This window comes from Gopherus flavomarginatus, chromosome 5 (assembly GCF_025201925.1).
Source record: "Gopherus flavomarginatus isolate rGopFla2 chromosome 5, rGopFla2.mat.asm, whole genome shotgun sequence".
Classification (NCBI taxonomy): domain Eukaryota; kingdom Metazoa; phylum Chordata; order Testudines; family Testudinidae; genus Gopherus; species Gopherus flavomarginatus.
In genome coordinates this window covers 24,461,950-24,481,649 of record NC_066621.1, presented here as the reverse complement: position 1 = coordinate 24,481,649, position 19,700 = coordinate 24,461,950, and the positions used below count along the sequence as shown (strand labels likewise).

The 19,700-nt window shown below is 50.4% G+C and overlaps 1 protein-coding gene across 6 annotated transcripts in view; it reads left to right on the top strand.

Annotated features, from left to right (window-relative positions):
* The window catches only part of PPFIA4 (PTPRF interacting protein alpha 4), a 204,969-nt gene extending 186,033 nt beyond the window's left edge, over window positions 1-18,936 (top strand). For 5 of the 6 annotated variants that reach the window (XM_050956078.1, XM_050956083.1, XM_050956077.1 and 2 more), the window contains 6 exons: window positions 729-904; window positions 1,385-1,453; window positions 10,612-10,789; window positions 13,668-13,762; window positions 17,397-18,116; window positions 18,165-18,936. In XM_050956078.1, the coding sequence (XP_050812035.1) occupies window positions 729-904; window positions 1,385-1,453; window positions 10,612-10,789; window positions 13,668-13,726 (482 nt within the window). In that variant the 3' untranslated portion in view covers window positions 13,727-13,762; window positions 17,397-18,116; window positions 18,165-18,936. The remainder of the gene's footprint in view (window positions 1-728; window positions 905-1,384; window positions 1,454-10,611; window positions 10,790-13,667; window positions 13,763-17,396; window positions 18,117-18,164) is intronic. The other variant, XM_050956080.1, reaches the window with a different exon arrangement.
* Window positions 18,937-19,700: the final 764 nt, after the last annotated feature.

The following is a 19,700-nucleotide window of genomic DNA, read 5'->3' as shown; positions in this document are numbered from 1 at the left end:
GAATTGGAGGTTTCTGTGTCAAGCGGGTCGGTATTTTCAACTCCCTTGAACAGAACTGGGAAAATTAAACTATTGTGATCACCACAGAGATCTCAAGTAGGCAATATAAAATGCACCAATGTTCCTCCTTGCATCAGCAGATCTACCCAGGCTTATAGATAGCTATCTTTGCTTGGCAAGGTAAATAAATCAAAAAAGCATGAAATCCTAGCCCTGTTGAATTTGGGGTTGGGGCAGGGAGGTTGCCAGGATTTCAGCCAGAGAACTTGGCTCTCTGAGTAGCATTGTTTCTAAGCTGAAGGGGTTTCCAACTCCTCCCCAAGCATCTGCACCTATCTGCTTTCACTGCTAAAGACAGGGGGCTGGAATTGTACAGGGAGTCACAGTACACCATGTGCAGAGAATCATAGAAGATTAGAGTTGGAAGAGACCTCAGGAGGTCATCTAGTCCAACCCCCTGCTCAAAGCAGGACCGATCCCCAGACAGTTTTTTTTACCTCAGTTCCCTAAATGGCCCCCTCAAGGACTGAACTCTCAACCCTGGGTTTAGCAGGCAAATGCTCAAACCACTGAGCTATTATATAGGCCACACACTGTGTTCTGTCATATTGTCACCATGCCACAGGAACTGGCAGTGCTCAAGGTTCAGCGGGGACCAAGAGATACCTGAAAATTGTTCTAACTCAAGGTCTGGTGTGTACTGAATATCTGACCCTGCTGTCTTCCAGATATTTTGGTCTGGACCAATGATCAGGTCATGCACTGGATCCAGTCTATTGGGCTTAGGGAGTATGCAAATAACCTCATCGAGAGTGGAGTCCATGGAGCACTCCTAGCTTTGGATGAAAATTTTGACCATAATAGTCTGGCACTTGTACTACAAATACCCACTCAGAATACCCAGGTAAGGAGAACATTTCCACCATGGGCCTACCAGGAGACTATTGCATATTATCGGTCTGTCTATCTGTCTCCATTCTCTCATCCACTTAAGTATTTCTAAGGCATCCATCACCTTGGTGTCGAGGTGCTGGTGTGTACTCCTTGCAGTTTCACAGAACATGAAGAAAGAGTCGTCCAAACGACTCTGCCTTGAAATGCAGTGGTTCCTCCTGACTGGACTCTGCTTTTTCCATTGATACTGGAGGGTTTGATATTGTTCACACCGTGTCAAGGATCTGTTTTAGAGTAGCAAGATCCAGCCAGCCAGCTTCATCTCTGTGTGTCACCTGGCAGCCCAGCAGCTTTTGGAGGGACCTATCCTTTCCTCCTTGCAATGGTAGTTGGACACTTGGATCTGTCCAAGCGCATGGCGCTCCTGTGTTAGTGTCAGCCATTCCCCAGGAACAGGGTGTTACTGTTACTCATTTGATGTTATTTTCAGGCACGGCAGGTGATGGAGAGAGAATTCAACAATCTGCTTGCCTTGGGCACGGACAGAAGGCTGGACGATGTGAGTACAAAGTACTATCTTGTGACTGAGGCCTGCTGGGGAATTGAAAAGATGTGGGTCCCTTCTGTAGGATGAGAAATAGACAATGCGGCAGAGGGTTGGAGGGGATACAACAGTTAGGCTGGTCTTGTAAGAATTGATTTTGTCACACCTTATGGGAGAGGACAGCAATGTTCAAACCCCTGCACAGCCTGAACTACCTTGGTTACACTCTGGGGGCGTGTGCTGGTTGAGGAAATGTATACACTGAGCCCTGGGCATTGATGGCTGCTCACAAGCAAGGGGGAGGATCCGTTTCTGCAATAGGAAAACCGGCCTGTTTTCTAAGGTACCAAGACTCTGGCATTATTTCTGTAGCCACAGGCGTCAGTGCCAGGCACACCTTGGCTCTTCTCTTTGTTGAGGGGAACAGGCTCACCAACTAGCAAGTGTACAGGTTGTGGTGTCAGCCCTTTAGGGAAGTAGGGGGAGCAGTAGCACTTGAATAATTTAAGCCTGTACTAGCCAAAGCCCTGCAGAATGTGCTGTTGGGGACAGTCCTGCATTCGGGAATAGACTTGATGGAATCTAATGGGTCTTTTCTAACTTCATTTTCTGTGGGCCAAATCCCAAGAGGTGCGGGACAGCTCCCAGTGACTCCGCCGGCTCTCCTCTGATTTTAGAGCAGAATTAGTTTTAGGGTTATCTTTTACTTCCCATCTAAAGCTGGTAAGAGCCAGGGGGCTGCAGAAGGTGGCTAACTTGGGGCTCAGGCCAGCTCGGCTGTAAGCGTGTTTTTGATGCTCTGTAATTTGAAGAGGTCTCCGTGCTGAGTCTGCCTGTTCGCTCCCTGACGTGTAACTTTGTACGTATTGTGAGTCGCTGTCCCGGCCGGTTCATGTACCGTGATCAGTGTATGATTCTATCAATAAATACAAACCTGTGTTAAAAGAATGTGCGGGGTCTCTTTAAATGCTGCAGATGTGGTGACCTTCTGAGGGAGCAGCAGTCACTCTGAAGATCTCTCTAACACACAAGATAAAAACCGACACGCATTTCTACTGCGCAGGGGAGGGGACAAAGAACTATTTGGACGTCAGCGACACAGTGCTGGGGATTTTGTTTCCATCCTGTGCCCAGCGTTATGCAGCACCAGCCGCTCTACACGCCTTGCTGAGCACTGTATGCAGGCACAGCTAGTCAGTGCACTACCAGTACTGCCTGAATTCTCTGTGCTCGGGATGGGACCATAGGCTGGTGACGGGGTGGGGCACCTTCCGAGTTCAGAATTTTGACCCATCAAGCCTGGTGGCATGTGACTAAATCCCACAAAGTCTGTCAGCCACTCACTACCTGCACTCTGTTCCTTTTGATCCACCGGTAGCTTAGGATGATGCATAATAACGCTTCGCACATCTGCCAATGCAGGCGGGTCGCTGTTATCACAGGTATGCAGCCCTTGGGTTTCTGTTGCACTTTCTCTTTCTGTTCTCAGCACTGAGGGCCAGATTTTCCAAAGATCTCAGCACACAACATGACCCCCACCCCCTGCAGTCCCTTGCTGAGCCCTTCTGAAAATCTGACTGCTTATGTAGGTGCCTCGGTGTGAGAGAGACTGTCCTGAAAATTCTGGCCTCAGCCTCCTCTGCTTTAATCAGTGATGAAAAAGCAACGGAGCAACTTTCAAGCAGTGGCTCAGGTCAACTAGGAGACATCCAGTATGGACTGGCCTGATCAGCATATCGGCTGCCTCAGGGCAGACTAGGACATAGCTGGATGCTGAATCTGTTTGAGGAGGTCTCTTACAGTCTGCAAGAGCTGGCTGGTCCTGTGGGGTTGGCTCATCCTTGCGGCTCACTGCTCCTGTAAGGGTGTGTGTCCTGCATTGCAGTGAAGACAACTGAAAGCATGGGCATCCTTTGCCAGTACGGCTTGTCGAGCCAGCATTTGCTGCAGAGATGTTACGGAATCCCAAATGGCAGTGGGGATGGGAACAGGCAATTGCAAATGGGAGGGAGGTGGCCATGAGACAGTCTCCTCAAAGAGGTGACCCCCTGCACCCTACAGAACAGCCTGGAAATGCCGATCTCTTGGTGCGCACCAATTGCCAGACTTTTTCTCAGGTTCTTACTGAAGGAGCAGCCATGGCAAAGGCTGCCCTTTGCGCAAGCGTTGGCACCATGTCTTTGTAGCAAACACATGCAGCAGTGTACTTATGTGAATTGGGCATATTCCCCCATGAGAACAATATACATCCTCACTGGCTTTGGAAGGGATCTAGGGGGGGTCTGTCCTTTCCACCAGCAGGGTGGTGGAGTTACAAGATTCCTAGTAAATTACACAAAAGTGCCTGCTTGTTCCCACGAGACAACTGGACTATATGGGGTATCCTGCTAAGGATGGGTCAGTTGGAAGTCTTCCTCCATAAAAAGTGAGCTGTGTGATGGCCGTGGCAGGAAGGATACGGCACAGCGAGGACTAGGTTGCAGACTTGAGATGTGATAGCCACAGCAGTTTTGTCGTAGCCCCAGCACCTCCACCTCAGGCATCCTCAGTGATGATTATTATCATTGATTATTTGTGTTATGGTAGCACCTAAGAGCCCCAACCGTGGACCAGGACCCCATTGTGCTAGGCACTGTACAGACACACAACACAAAGACAGTCCCTGCCCCACAGAGCTGATAATCTAAGTAAGTCACAGCCATTTTACACTGCACCTGTTTGACAGACAACCAAGGTGACCAGGATTAGTGGCAGCCCAGGGACAATGGGAGATATTCTATGTATTTACATAGATTGATACAGAATAAAAAAAGCAGCCATCCCTCCACTCCAGGAAGATTTCTGGAGGCACAGCTGGCAGCTGGGTGCTTAACTCTCAAAGTCAAGAGGAGTTAGGTGCCTAAATGCAATTTGTGCTTTTGAAAGTCAGCTGCTAGGTGACCAGGGTGTAACTTAAAATACAAATATGAAAAGCCCACTCTGTTATAAACGAACAGTCACCATTCCAACCAGCGACCAGGCATGCTGAGAGTTGGAACAAGCCTCTCTCTCCAGCAACTCTCCACCCGCACAGGCCCCTCTGTTTCATGTGCTCAGCAAAAGGCACAAGCTTAGGCCCGGCACACTCCATTCCTGATTTTAGACAGTCAAATCCCATGTTCTACCTCATTAAGATGGGGAGGACAAGCCTTACCCATATGCCAGGAAGCCCTCTAACAGTTTCTGTGGTGTCAGGGGTCTGAGCAGCACCTCTAGAACAGGGTTCCTCAGCTTTCCCCACACAACATCCTAAAACCACCTACTTTTTCTTCATGCCATCCCATTTCCCAGAGCCCTTTGCATCCATATCCCAGAGTCCTTTATACATAAACAGATGATAAACGCAGGTCCCTCGCTGCCAACTCCAGTCTCTTTACAGAGTTGCTACAGTATGAAGTCATTGCTCTGCTTTGGACAAGTGCACCAGCAACCACTGACGGGAAAGTGAATCAAAAGCGTGGAAGGGACCAACGTGACATAAACAAGTCAACTGGTGGTTAGGATAATTAAATTAGAGCCAGCCAGAAAATTACTTTTTTTTCCCTTGTGGAAAATTTCAGTTTTTTTGGTGAAAATTTGAATACCAAAATATTTGGATTTGGAAATGCTGTGGTGCCCCATGGGAGTTGTCGCTTGGGTGCCTCATGTGTCCATTCTCCTGTAAAGGCTTGGCTTCTACTACATCTCTCATGGTGCTCCACAGTGTCTTCCCATAGCAAGAAGTGGTGCGTCATGGGAGCCCCTGCTGTGATGCATCACAGGAGACGTAGTCTGCCAGGGAGCCTGGCCCATAGAGCAGAATGGAGACATGAGGCAACTCAACTACAATTCCCATGAGGCATTGTGGCACCAGATCCAAATAAAAATATTTCCGTTTTAAGAGGAATTGTTTCAATTTTGGGGCATTGAGTTTTTCAACTAAAAATCAAATGTTTCCACAGAGAGCAGACGCTTGTTCCAAAAAAACCAACCACTCAATTTTTCATCAAAAAATGATTGTGACATCAAATTTTTGACCAGGCCGACATCTGAGCTATTTCAAGCTAATTAACTCTTAGTGGCAATCCCAGTGCAGGATGGACAAACCACCTAGGGCAACGAAACCTGAGGGAAAAGAAGCCCTGGCATCTGGGTAGGTTCTTTAGACAGAAAGGGTCTTATTGGCATGGATGCCAGCTGTATAGACCTTTGTCCCTGCACGTTCTTTGTGCCCAGTGCTGCGTGGGAGTGTATGAATTCTGTGACACCCCATCATTGTACAAGCACATCTGTACTCCCTGATGGAAGGGGATACGTGGGAGGGATGTGGAAGAATGATCACTGAGAGAACCACTGACTTCCAGACCTGGTTCAGTTGTGTCTCTCTTGTCCATGACGGTAGCTGCCTGGGAAAGTCAAACCCTCATGAGCTCTAGAGTTAGGGTATGTCTACATGAGGAAATTGGCTAGAAGAGGTATTCTGGAATAGTGCCACATGTGGATGCTCTGTTTTGGAATAAACGGGATTTTATTTCAGGATAATTACTCCACTATGGAAGTACGTTAAATTAAAGTCAAATCCTAGTGAGGTAAATAGAAAGGAGCATAAACACTGCCAAATTAAGTGTAAAAATGTAATAAGAAAAGCCAAAAAGGAGTTTGAAGAACAGCTAGCCAAAACTCCAAAGGTAATAACAAAATGTTTTTAGGTACATCAGAAGCAGGATGCTGCTGAACAACCAGTGGGGCCCCTGGACGATGGAGATACAAAAGGAGTGCTTAAAGATGATAAAGTCATTGCGGGGAAACTAAATGAATTCTTTGCTTCAGTCTTCACAGCTGAGGATGTAATGGAGATTCCCAAACCTGAGCCGTCCTTTGTAGGTGACAAATCTGAGGAATTGTCACAGATTGAAGTATCACTAGAGAAGGTTTTGGAATGAATTGATGAACTTAACAGTAACAAGTCACCAGGACCAGATGGCATTCACCCAAGAGTTCTGAAAGAACTCAAATGTGAAATTGCAGAACTATTAACGTGGGTTTGTAACCTGTCCTTTAAACCAGCTTCTGCCAGTGACTGGAAGATAGCTAATGTATTTAAAAAGTATTTTAAATGTTTAAAAAGGACTCTAGAGGTGATCCCGGCAATTACAGACCGGTAAGTCTAACGTCAGTACCGGGCAAATTAGTTGAAGCAATAGTAAAGAATAAAATTGTCAGACACATAAAAGAACATAAATTATTGGGCAAAAGTCAACATGGTTTCTGTAAAGGGAAATCGTGTCTTACTAATCTATTAGAGTTCTTTGAAGGAGTCAACAAACATGTGAACAAGGGGGATCCAGTGAACATAGTGTACTTAGATTTCCAGAAAGCCTTTGACAAGGTCCCTCACCAAAGGCTCTTATGTAAATTAAGTTGTCATTGGATAAAAGGGAAGAGCCTTTCATGGATTGAGAACTGATTAAAAGACAGGGAACAAAGGGTAGGAATAAATGGTAAATTCTCAGAATGGAGAGGAGTAACTAGTGGTGTTCCCCAAGGGTCAGTCCTAGGACCAATCCTATTCAACTTATTCATAACTGATCTGCAGAAAGGGATAAACAGTGAGGTGGCAAAGTTTGCAGATGATACTAAACTGCTCAAGATAGTTAAAACCAAAGCAGACTGTGAAGAATTTCAAAAAGATCTCACAAAACTAAGTGATTGGGCAACCAAATGGCAAATGAAATTTAATGTGGATAAATGTAAAGTAATGCACATTGGAAAAAATAACCCCAGCTATACATACAATATGATGGGGGCTAATTTATCTACAACTAATCAGGAGAGAGATCTTGGAGTCATCGTGGATAGTTCTCTGAAGACATCCACACAGTGTGCAGCAACAGTCAAAAAAGCAAACAGGATGTTAGGGATCATTAAAAAGGGGATAGAGAACAAAACGGAGAATATTTTATTTCCTTTATATAAATCCATGGTATGCCCACATCTTGAATACTGCATACAGATGCGGTCTCCTCATCTCAAAAAAGGTATACTGGCATTAGAAAAAGTTCAGAAAAGGGCAACTAAAATGATTAGGGGGTTGGAATGGGTCCCATACGAGGAGAGATTAAAGAGGCTAGGACTTTTCAGCTTGGAAAGGAGGAGACTAAGGGGGGATTGTCACGGAGTCCCTGGGTGATGCTTTGGAACTGCTCCCCACAAAACCAGTCAGGACTTTGGGGAGCCTCCTCTCGCTTGGAGCAGACCATCTTCAGGGCAAGAAGCTTACACAGCTTCACCTTCCTGGATCTCTTCTTGGAGCATTCAGCATATGCCCCTCCGTGCGCTTCCCACAGTGAGTCTGCCCAGGTGGGGTCCTGGGGAAGCCAGAGGGTCCTGCATGCACCCTCACTTTGCTTCGCAGTCAGACGTGACTCTTAGCCAGCTAGTAAAACAGAGGTTTATTAGATGACAGGAACATGGTCTAAAACAGCTTGTAGGTACAGAGAACGGGATCCCTCAGCCAGGTCCATTCTGGGGCCCAGCGAGGCAGACAACCCCATTTGCCCTCACTTCCAGTCCCCAGCTAGTTCCAAACTGAAACGCCCTCCAGCCCCTCCTTTCTGGCCTTTGTCTCTTTCCTGGGCCAGGAGGTCACCTGACCTCTTTGTTCTCCAACACCTTTAGCATCCCCTTGCAGGGGGGAAGGGCCTGGGCCATTAGTTGCCACGGAGACAGAGTGTCAACCAGAAACTGAGGCACTCACACAGTATTCAGAGGAAACATTAAGAACAGCCCCACTTCGTCACAGGGGTATGGTAGAGGTATATAAAATCATGAGTGATGTGGAGAAAGTGGATAAGGAAAAGTTATTTACTTGTTCCTATAATATAAGAACTAGGGGCCACCAAATGAAATTAATGGGCAGTAGGTTTAAAACAAATACAAGCAAGTTCTTCTTCACACAGCGCACAGTCAACCTGTGGAACTCCTTACCTGAGGAGGTTGTGAAGGCCAGGACTATAACAGGGTTTAAAAGAGAACTAGATAAATTCATGGAGGTTAAGTCCATTAATGGCTATTAGCCAGCATGGGTAAGGAATGGTGTCCCTAGCCTCTGTTTGTCAGAGGGTGGAGATGGATGGCAGGAGAGAGATCACTTGATCATTGCCTGTTAGGTTCACATCCTCTGTCTGAGGCCATGTCTACATCTAAAATTTTGCAGCGCTGGTTGTTACAGCTGTATTAGTACAGCTGTATAGGGCCAGCGCTGCAGAGTGGCCACACTTATAGCAACCAGCGCTGCAAGTGGTGTTAGATGTGGCCACACTGCAGCGCTGTTGGGCGGCTTCAAGGGTGGTTCGGGGAACGCGAGAGCAAACCGCGGCGAAGCTGGTCTCCTTCCCCGGTTTGCTCTCGCGTTCCCCGAACCCCGAACAAGCAGGTCTCCTTCCCTGCGGTTTGCAGGGTGGTTCCGGAACGCGAGAGCAAACCGGGAAAGGAGACCAGCTTCGCCGCGGTTTGCTCTCGCGTTTCCCGGAACCACTCTGCAAACCGCAGGGAAGGAGACCTGCTTGTTCGGGGAACGCGAGAGCAAACCGCGGCGAAGCTGGTCTCCTTTCCCGGTTTGCTCTCGCGTTCCCGAACCACCCTGCAAACCGCAGGGAAGAAGACCTGCTTGTTCGGGGAACGCGAGAGCAAACCGCCGCGAAGCTGGTCTCCTTTCCCGGTTTGCTCTCGCGTTCCCGAACCACCCTGCAAACCGCAGGGAAGGAGACCTGCTTGCTCGGGGTTCGGGGAACGCGAGAGCAAACCGGGAAAGGAGACCAGCTTCGCCGCGGTTTGCTCTCGCGTTCCCCGAACCACCCAGCAAACCGCGGGGAAGGAGACCTGCTTGCTCGGGGTTCGGGGAACGCGAGAGCAAGCCGGGGAAGGAGACCAGCTTGATTACCAGAGGCTTCCTCAGGTATGCTGGGATACCTGCTTATTCCACGGAGGTCAAGAAAAGCGCTGGTAAGTGTCTATACTTGATTACCAGCGCTGGATCACCAGCGCTGGATCCTCTACACCCGAGACAAAACGGGAGTACGGCCAGCGCTGCAAACAGGGAGTTGCAGCGCTGGTGGTGCCCTGCAGATGTGTACACCTCCTAAGTTGCAGCGCTGTAACTCCCTCACCAGCGCTGCAACTTTCTGATGTAGACAAGCCCTGAGACACCTGGCATTGGCCACTGTCGGCAGACAGGATACTGGGCTGGATGGACGTTTGGTCTGACCCAGTATGGCCATTCTTATGTTCTTATGTTAAACTGAATTAAGGGCTTGTCTAAGTGAAAAATTAATTTTTAAAGTGGATTAGTTAAATCACATTAACGTCTACATGGATGCTTTCATTCAGAATTAAAGTGACCTTAATTCTCTTTCATGTAATTCAGTTCCAAGGCCACTTTAATTCTGAATGAGAGTGTCCACACAGAGGTTTAATGCCATTAACCAATGCACTTTTATAAGTTAATTAGGATTCACTTTCCTGAGTGTCCTAGTTTGTGTAGACAAGCCACTTTTATTCTGCATGGGAGTGTCCACACGGGCTTGATCATGTTTAAATTCACACGTTTAATTCATCTGGGATAATTTTCCTTGTAGATGAGCCCTTTGATGTCCGGGAGTCATGGCTGAGCCGGATTGGTGTCACACGCCGCCACATGGCTGTTTGTGGCCCTTTTGTTTGCGTAACGCATGGCTAAGCCCACAGCGATGGTAGTTCAGCTGCCCCACGTGGGGGACGTTCAGTGTGGGCTAGTGACAGGGAAGGGCCAGCTATCCAGAGAACCTCCCAGGGGGCCGTGAATGGAGGATGGGGGGAAGCAGATGCTACTGACAGAATGGCGGCATCAGTATCTGAGCTGCATGGCTGAGCCCTCCCTGTCGTCCCCCCATCCCTCCCCCGCCACACTGTGCAGCAGGCATGTCTGAGCCCCCTCCCCTCCCTACACACATGCTGTGCCGCAGGCAGTGTCTGGTCCCCCCACCACACACTGTGCCGCAGGCGTGTGTCCGTGCCCGCCCCTCCCACACACCCCTCACCCCAACTGGTGTCAGAGCCCACTGTGCACGGTGCTGCACGTCTGACTGTGAAAGGCATAACAAGCCATTCCCTTGCAGGGCGAGGACAAGGCCTTCCGGCGAACCCCGTCCTGGAGAAAGCGCTTTCGCCCTCGAGACGTTCACAGCATTGACATGCTCAGTGGCTCAGCCGAGACGCTCCCCGCCGGATTCCGAGCAACTGCCTTGGTGCCCTTGCCGCCCCCCTCAGCCCCGCTGAAAAAAATGCCACCAGAAGGTAGGACATGGGCCCTCCAACCCCAACTCCCCAGGGGCTTCTTTGCAGAGTAGACACCTCTCAGACCGGCATATGCTGTCCTGGGCAAGCAGCTAGCATATGTGTGCCGTGTGCAGTGCTGGCACAGTGCCTAGCTCCCCATGATCCCTGGAAGAGGAAGGGCAGTGTCACAGCTAGGGATGAGTTATTAAAGCGTTTTCTAAATCTACCTGCTGGGAACATTTGCCTTGCCTCCCACAGTCCTGTCCTGCAGACTCTCCGCACTCTGGCCCTAGCGCATCTGATGCCCTTATAGGCAGACAAAGCAGGACCAGGAAGTGAGGGCATTAGAATCCACCAGCACGGTGGTGTCTCCGCAGCCCATACAAGGTGTACAGAGGGTCCCATGCTGCAGACAGGCAAGAGAGAAACCCAGTGTGAGCCAGAAGTCATTGCCCCAGTGATTGTCCCGGGTGAAAGCTGCCCTCCACAACAGGGCAATCCAGCCCAAGGGAGTCTGAGAGGAGGACTTGAGATAGTTGGGCTAAACTTGGAGACTAGCCTGAGAGAGAGAGAAAATAAATCCATCAGATGCATGAGAAGTAGGAGGCCCTGGGGCCCCATGCAGGGGAAAAGGGAGCAGTCAAGGAGGATGAGGAGATAGCAGATTGCACATCTGCACCCACCATGGAGGGTGCTGCGGGGGACACCTCCTAGGCAGTGAATGGGGGGCCGTGCAGTCTCTTCCCTGAGCCTCTTAATGAAAGGGCAACGAGGAGGTGAAACACCAAGCTCCCTAGCTGTCTGTCTATCACAGATCTGTCACCATAATATCAAAACATGAGTCACCAGGGCCAGACAGCATCCTCAGGAAGCCTGGGCAAGCCACAGAGCAAAGTATCTGAGCTACGATCCAAGCTATGAGGTATCATTTAGCCCAGCTGCTGTCCGAGGGAGACAGTGTGCTACCTCTCTGCAGCTCATTTTCTGTTCATTCCATGTTACTATTATGTACTACTTTTCGGTTCAGCATCGATGTTCCTGCTGCTGATGCTCAGGGCCTGGATGGCATCCAGGGCCATTTGCCGTAGGGCAGTAGCAGTTTCCAAGCCTGCATCAGCAGCATTTCGTCAATTCATAGACAGAAAGGTCAGAAAGGACCATACTGATCATCCACTCTGACCTCCCGCACCACACAGGCCAGAGAGCTTCTCCCAGGGATTCCAGCATCCAGCCCATATATATCTAGTGACAGAACTGGGAGAGGTGGCACCCGAGCCCCGGTGCCCATCCTAACTCCGTTCTCTCCTCGGGATTCTGAAGCTGAGATCAGCCCGAACCTTAGAGCCGGCGAGCAATGATCCATTCTCCACTGGTTACTCTTTGGGCATGGCTAGACTTCAATCACAAGGTACCACTGCAGCTCCAGTGGACCTACCTGTGCTAGCACTGACCCAGCTAGCTGCAGGACCAAAAGCCGCAAAGCCATGGCTGGACGCACTTCAGTGGGGACTGTCCCAGGTTGGCTGGAGCCTGGGTAGTGCCTCATGGGGCTGGCCCATGCTGCAGCGCTCGATCAAAGCTAGCTCAGGTATGTCTGCTCAAGCTGCCGGCGTGTCCTGTGACTGAAGCCTGGACGTACGCTGAGCCCCGCCTCCCTAGCATTCCCAGCCATTCCAAAATCGTGAGTCAGCCCCTCCTTCTCCCCCAAAAAGCAGGAGATTGGCCTAAAAAGTCACAAGGTTGAAATAAAAAAAAAAAAAAAAAGTCTGTTGGGCTCATTGTCTTTGACTTCTGGTTTCTGAGCCTTTGGGCTGCTCTCAGCTCACACGTCCAAGCATAGGCACTGAGTTTGTGATCTGCTGGGGGTGGGGGTGCTCCCCACCCAACTCCGCCCAGGCCCCGTCCCCACTCCACCACTTCCTCTGATGCCCCATCCCCGCCCTTCTTCTTCCACCCTCGCTCCCACCCTCCCCGCCTCTTCCCATCCGAACCCTGCATCTTCCACACGCAGTGCCACCCCCTCCCCTGAGCACGCTGTGCCCTCTCTCCTCCCCGCAGCACCTCCTGACACCGCAAAACAGCTGTTCGTGGTGGGCGGGAGGTGCTGGGAGGGAGGAGGAGACGCTGATTGGCGGGGCACGCCAAGGGCCAGGAGGCGCTGTGGGGAGGGAGAGGCGTTGATATGGGGCAGCACCCACCATTTTTTCCCAATAGGTGCTCCAGCCCCAGAGCACCCACAGAATCAGCACTTATGCATTTCTCTTCAACCATGTGGGCTAGAAACTTACTTAGGAGTTGCAGAGACTCTTACCTAATCAGGGGACTCCGGGAGCTGGGGCTTTCAGAAAACCACCGAGTAGTGAGATACTCAGGATAAGATCGTGAGAGTTGGTGACACAGGAATGCACACTGCAGGGGGTATAAAGCCCAAGAGAAGCATTCTGCAGGGACAGACTTCACAAAGGAGAAAATTAGATGATGTCCCAAGAAGCAGAATAGCTCAGACGTCCTGGGTTAGATTCAGAGAAGAGCCTAAACAAGCCTAAGGAAGGCTAAAGGGAATCTGAGCTGGTCTAGCGTACTCCTTCCCCCCTCCAAATATGGGTTACACTAAATGAGCCTGCTTCTGGCCTCCCTGAGACATCGCCGGAGAACTCTCACTCTCATTGTGTGACAGCAATGCATGCACCCTGCTGTACAGCACCAGCCACTCATTAAGGCTTGTTAACCGAAATACTCAGGCCTTCTGAGTCCAGACAACTAATTCCTGTCCCTTCCGAATAACAGCCCAGCTGGAGCCAGGCCCATGGGCAGCTGAGGGTTAATTCTGAGCTAGGCCAGGGTACCCCGAGGTCCCTAATCGCATGCTTTGTGTTTTACTCTGACCGGCTTGCAGTTGGTGCATCTGGGCCGCAAAGGTTGGAGCCCTCCACAGTTCGAACGTATTCCTGCTGAGGATCTTTCTCTAATGGGAATCAGCCCAGACTGTGGGTAAGTTTAAGAAAGATCAAGGTACAGTAGCTGAAATGGCAATACTCCAAACAGCTGGCAGGGGGTCTACTTGTCGAGCCCAAGGAAAGACCCAGTGCAACCCTCCACTGCTGGATTCCTCTCGCTGGCACAGCTATGCCTCTGTCCTCCTCTCCACCTCTCTCTGGGAAAGCGCTCCAAGCCAGCTTACCTACCTAGAGAAATTCCAGAGGGGATGAGGTCATTAGCACGTCAGCAGGGTTTCCTGATTTCCCCAGGACTTTCCTTTGGAGCTTCAGAAGTAAACAGCTTCTCATTGTAATTGCAGGGCTTAAAGACCCCAGTTGAGGATCCCTTGGTGCACTAGGCCCCGTAGAAACAAATGCTGCAAAGGCAGCCCTTGGCCCAGAGAGCTCATAGTCTGGTGTTCACAGAGGATAAGAGCGAAGACAAGGTGGATGAGGAAATATCTTTCATTGGACCAACTTCTGTTGGTGGAAGGGACAAGCTTTTGAGCGACACGGAGCTTGTCTTCAGCTGTTGCTTCTGTTGCTCGCGCCTTTGGAGAGCATCACTGTGACCTTCCCCAGGGTACAATCTGGGCTGTTGGGCAGCTGTGTCCCCTTAGCTCTCCAACCTGGGGTGCCTTTTACACGGCTTTGCTGGGGAACAACTCCAGGCCTGCTCTCACATAGCCTCCAGCATGGAAAATCCATCCCAGCTGAATTATGTGAGGGCTTCTAGCCGCTCCTGAATTATATTCCAGAGTGACACCAGCAAGGTCGTAGTCCCACACTAGTCCCCAGAAATGTGCGTCTTGTCCTGCCCAGCACTTTCCTTCTGGACAATACAGGCTCATAGAAAGGCTGTCATTTCGTTAATAGAAAATGAGATGCACAAGTGGAGGTTCCCAAACACTTCAATCCAAACACACGCTGGTTTAGCTAAAACAATAAAACAAGTACAGAAAGATGGATTTTCAGTGATTACAAGTAATGAGGCATATTAGTCAGAATTGGTTACACAGAAATAAAAGGTAAACCACCAACTAATACCTGCCTTAACAAGCTAAGTGACTTCAAAGCAAAGGGTTTTTCTCACCATTTGCTTACACCAGTTTGGCTGGATCTTTCAGCCAGGACGTCTCCCCCCGTTCAGTGATGTGTCCTTTGTCTTTCAAACGTTGTTGATACCGTAAGTAGAGATGAGGGGAAAGAGGTGATTTGGGGCCTCTGTTCCTCATTTTTATATCTTTCCCTCTGCTCTGAGAATCCTCTCCAGCTGGGGATCAGACAACAACAAGTCTGTTCCTTTGCCAATTTTTGTACATTTTTCACTCGCACCCTTTTTCCTGCCAAGGAGTGGCCATTTAACCAGGTGATAGTCCATTTGATTATGTTGGCACCTGACAGAGGTGTGAGCTCTCCTTTTGTCTCTGGGAAACTGGTCTGAGGTTTTTCCCCAGACTTAGCACATGCCTTATACAGTAGAGTTTTATAACTTTACATACAGTGTTGCTGCATATATTTTGCTGGGATAATAATGTTCAGCAGATTATGAGTTTTCAAATGATGCCTCATAAGGCATACTTTGTACAGAATTTATCATAGATTTGTAAAAAGGGTGAACGTAAGAGTACAAACTGTCACAGCATCACCAAGGGCTGTCTCCTGCTCATTAGTGAGTTATCACCTGTCAGGTTAGTATCCTGCCTTGGTCTCCCTTGGACACTCCTGCCTAGCTAACTCCAGACCTGAAGAAGAGCTCAATGAAGCACATCCCTTCTACCCACAGAAGTTGGTTCAAGAGAAAATATTCCCTCACCCACCTTGTCTCAGGCTAGTGTTCAGACAGTGTGCAACAGGGAATAAAGAGAAAAGTGGGGAGGGCACTGGCTAAGAGGAGGGCCAGTACGTCTGCGGTCAGTTTTAATGGGATGCTGCTTTCTGAACATTTAATTCTAACTAAGGATCCTCTTCTGATCTGCTGTGGATGGATGTAGAGACAGCCGCAGATATAGCCCCACAATGCTTGCAGACACACGCCAATGTCATTGCAGGAAAGATGTTTCATAATTCTCTACAGCGCGTCCCCTGCTGATATAAACTGGCTCTGTTGCAATCAATGGTCTGTGCTGGTTTACCCCAGCAAAGGAGGCCACATTTCACCCTAGGCTTCACGGGGATTTGACAGAGTAACACACAGGGTACGTCCCAGTGGTTGGAGCTTGGCCTTAGAGTCAGGGCTCTCGGGCTATGTTCCTGGCAATGTCTTTGCTGTGTGACTCGGGACCCATCACTTCACCTGCTTACACAGAGCACTGGCATCAATCCGCCATGGAGCAGTTCTGTTCATCAGCATGTCCCCTCTCCAAAGCACTTTAACCTCAGTAAGATTCTCCCCTGCTGCAAGTGAATTCATTGACCGTGCTTGGCAGTGCTGGCCGGAAGGCGCTAGAATGGGCACAGTGCATGGAACTGGAGCACAGGAGCCTGGCGGGCCTGCACCAGTGGGAAGAGTGCAGAGGGGCCCGACACGTCTGACATGAAGGCCCTGCAGGGCAGGTGCCTGCCCATGGACCCTGGGGAGGATGATGTTCAGTGTGAGGTTATAGAGGTCCATCGTGGGTGGCGCAGAGTGACTGAGCCAGCATTGGGCCTGCATTGGCCTTGGGGACCTGTCTGCCCCTGAGGCAATTACTGTAACCTGCATGCCTAGAGTGCACCCCCTCCCATTAACTCCCAGGTCTCTGCTCACTCGCCTGCTGGATTGCTCCAAGTGATCTTCACTGAGAGCTGGTGAGTGGGGAGGGGCTGAGCAGGGGGGCAAGGGCGGGCCCAGAGCTCTCCCCTTGGAGCTCATGGAGATATGCTGCCAGTCAAGAAGGGGAATGGATCACAGGCTCTTGCATTCTCCTGCATCACAGCCTGTCAGGACATGGGACTGTCCCTGATCGTGCTCCAGGTGCCGATCAATGCATTGTACAGTAGGGGCATCTCCGGCTGATGGAAACACTGCACCCCCTAGAGGATGCTCCCATTGCCCTCCCAGCAGGTTGTTATTAGTTGTTACTATCTGTACTGCAGTGGTGCCTACAGACCAGGATCCTTCTGTGCTAGGGGCTGTCCAGAGACATAGGCAGATCTGGTTCCTGCCCCCGCCCCCCCCCCCCCCGGGGACTGTCCCTGATCAGCCCAACCAGCTGGCCTGGTCTCTGTCTTAGAGCTTTCTCCACCTCCTGATTTGGGAGGGCCCCACTGGAATGGAAGAAGAGCAGCCTAGTGATTAGGGTTTTAGCCAGAGACCCAGGGTCAATTCCTGGCTCTGCCACAGATTCCCTGTGTGACCTTGGGCAAGTTACTTAGCCTCTCTGGGCCTCAGTCCCCATCTGTGCAATGGGGCAATAGCCCTGCCCTGCCTCCCAGCAGAATTTGAGGATAAAGACTGTAAAGATTACGAGGAATGCTCTGACCCTGTGGCAATGGGAGCTATCGAAGTCCCTGAGATAGATAAGCCAGAGGGGTTGCTAACCCCCTGCCCTGCTCCAAGGAAAGCCCTAGCTGCTCCAGCCCCCAGAGGAAGGCAAAAGGGAGCTGCTGCAGCTCTGTGTCACATCCTCTCATGCTCACATGGCCTCTGGTGCTTTGTCTTGCAGCACATTCCCACTACCTGTACGGGTACATGCTGGCTGCCTTCCAGGACTAGGCCAGAATCCAGACCACGTCGGCTCCTCTGCTCCAAAGACCAGACGCTACAGGCCACGTGGACCGAAAAGGACTCTCGCCGCCTCCTGCTTGTACCCAACCCCACCCCCTCCCAGTCTCCTCTTGGGTTCCCCTAGATCCTGGTATCCTCTGTGGCTTGCAGCCCTCCTCACCTGCCTCATGGACATAGGCTCCTCCAAGAGCAGTACGGGGCACCTCTTTGCTGCAGACATGGTCAACCGGCCACGCCGTGTTTCCGTCAGCAGGGCCCAGCCCTGTGTGAGGGCCAGACATGCCTTGAGGCCGGTCTGCAATTTTTGTCCACTTTGTTTCTGTGTTTGTTTCATTTTGCCAATATAGCTGAGGGCAGCCGTGCCAGCATCTCCTCACTGCAGGCACCATGAAGCCAAGGAGCCCTCTGCCCAGAGAACGAGAGCAAATCCCCCTTCCCCATAATACATGAGCTGTGGTGCAGGGCCTCGCGGCTAGGAGCTTCTGCCAGGACAGCCCATGGGCTGGGGAAGACACTGGGCTTCAGCACCAAGCCACTGTGCTGCCTGGAGGGAAGGGGATCTGTGCTGGTGCAGAGAGGGAGCTGCCCTCGGGGATGGGGTGAGAGGGGTCTGTGCTGGTGCAGAGAGGGAGCTGCCCTCGGGGATGGGGTGAGAGGGGTCTGTGCTGGTGCAGAGAGGGAGCTGCCCTCAGGGACGGGGTGAGAGGGGTCTGCTGGTGCAGAGAGGGGCCTGCCCGTCACAGAGAGGTGAGCTTAGTGACTAGGCTGGGTTACGCAGCATTTTCACACGCCGTGTACACACTGAGGTGTGTGTGTGTGTGTGAGAGAGAGAAAGAGAAAGAGAGAACTGAGCTGGTGCTGAGAGCACCCTGAGGATTCGAGGCACCAAGCCCATCTGCAATGGGTTGTGAGGGGGAGGCCAGGAGCTGCCCCCATGCCTCCCTCTCCAGCCACCGTACGCTCTAGAAGTGCACATGAAATGTTAGATGTTCAAACACCTGATGATTTCACCACCCCCCTTTCCTGCTTGGGTGCCCAGGAAATGGCCACACCTGCCCCAGCCGTGGGTGCACCAGGAGCTCCCACCGCTTGCCCCTCTGAGGTTAGGTAGCAATTGGTGCAGGAGGTTCTTGACTTTTTCCATTTCTTCCTTGTAGGGTAGGATCTCTGTCTCCTCGTGCCACTTTTGCCTTGTGTGGCCCCTGTTTCTGGTGTGGTATTTATAGATGGCTGGAATGACCTATACTCATAATGTGCTGTTTGGAAGTGCAATATCAGAGAGACTGTACAGTTCCAATGTCTTTTGGTGTATTGCCTAATACAGTATTAAATATTTTTTTAATTTGAAGAGAAAGTGACCCCTTTATATCAATACCCTGTTTCTTTTGTCATATTATGGGTACTGCATGGATTCCAAGCCCTGAAACGGGGTGGGGAAAGGATGTATGTGTGTTCCAATAAACAGGATTTTAAAGCGACAGCTGGCTTGTGCTTTATTCTCCTCTGTATCCATGTCTGTTGGAAGAGCACAGCCTCTCAGCCTCAACTTCACGGAGGGTCATTTAGAAGAGCCACTAAATAAAGGTGGTAGTTCTAATGCCATCAGTAGCTGTCTTCTGCCAACGGGAGGCTGATGAGCATGTCCTGAATGAAAACATCCTGGCTGGGCTCTTGGGCAGGTCCAGCTGAGAAAATCTGCCTTGCGTGCACAAGAAGAGCTCCCTTGTGTCATTGCGCCTAATTGTGCAGGATGACTCCATGATTCGTTCCCACCAATGTCTTCTCTCTCCTGCTTTTGAATCTCTGCTGTGCCGATGCCACTCTTGAGAATCTACTCCCCAAAATGATCGGTCTTTGCTGCATAATGGGGCTCTCTGCTCCCCCATGGGACTTGGAACATCAAAGCCCCAGACTCAAAACATTAACAAACCAGGAAATGCTGAGTTAAGCCTCCCCATAAATTCCTGCAAAGAATATTAGGGTGGCAAAAACAAACAGCCCATAAACCTGGAAATTTCACAGGGCTGTGGTCAGTACAGCTTCACACACAATTCGTCCTCAGCTGTGTCCCCTTTAGGGTGCCAACACCTTTCTGTACAGGCCTTTGGGGAGTGAGCAGTATTTGACTGACCTGCAGGAACCTAATTGTAGGAACGCCCCCAATACATTGTTAGCTTCTTTAATTGTGATATGCAACTGGAAATGAACCAGAAAATCAGCATAGCGTGATATGTCAACCAGC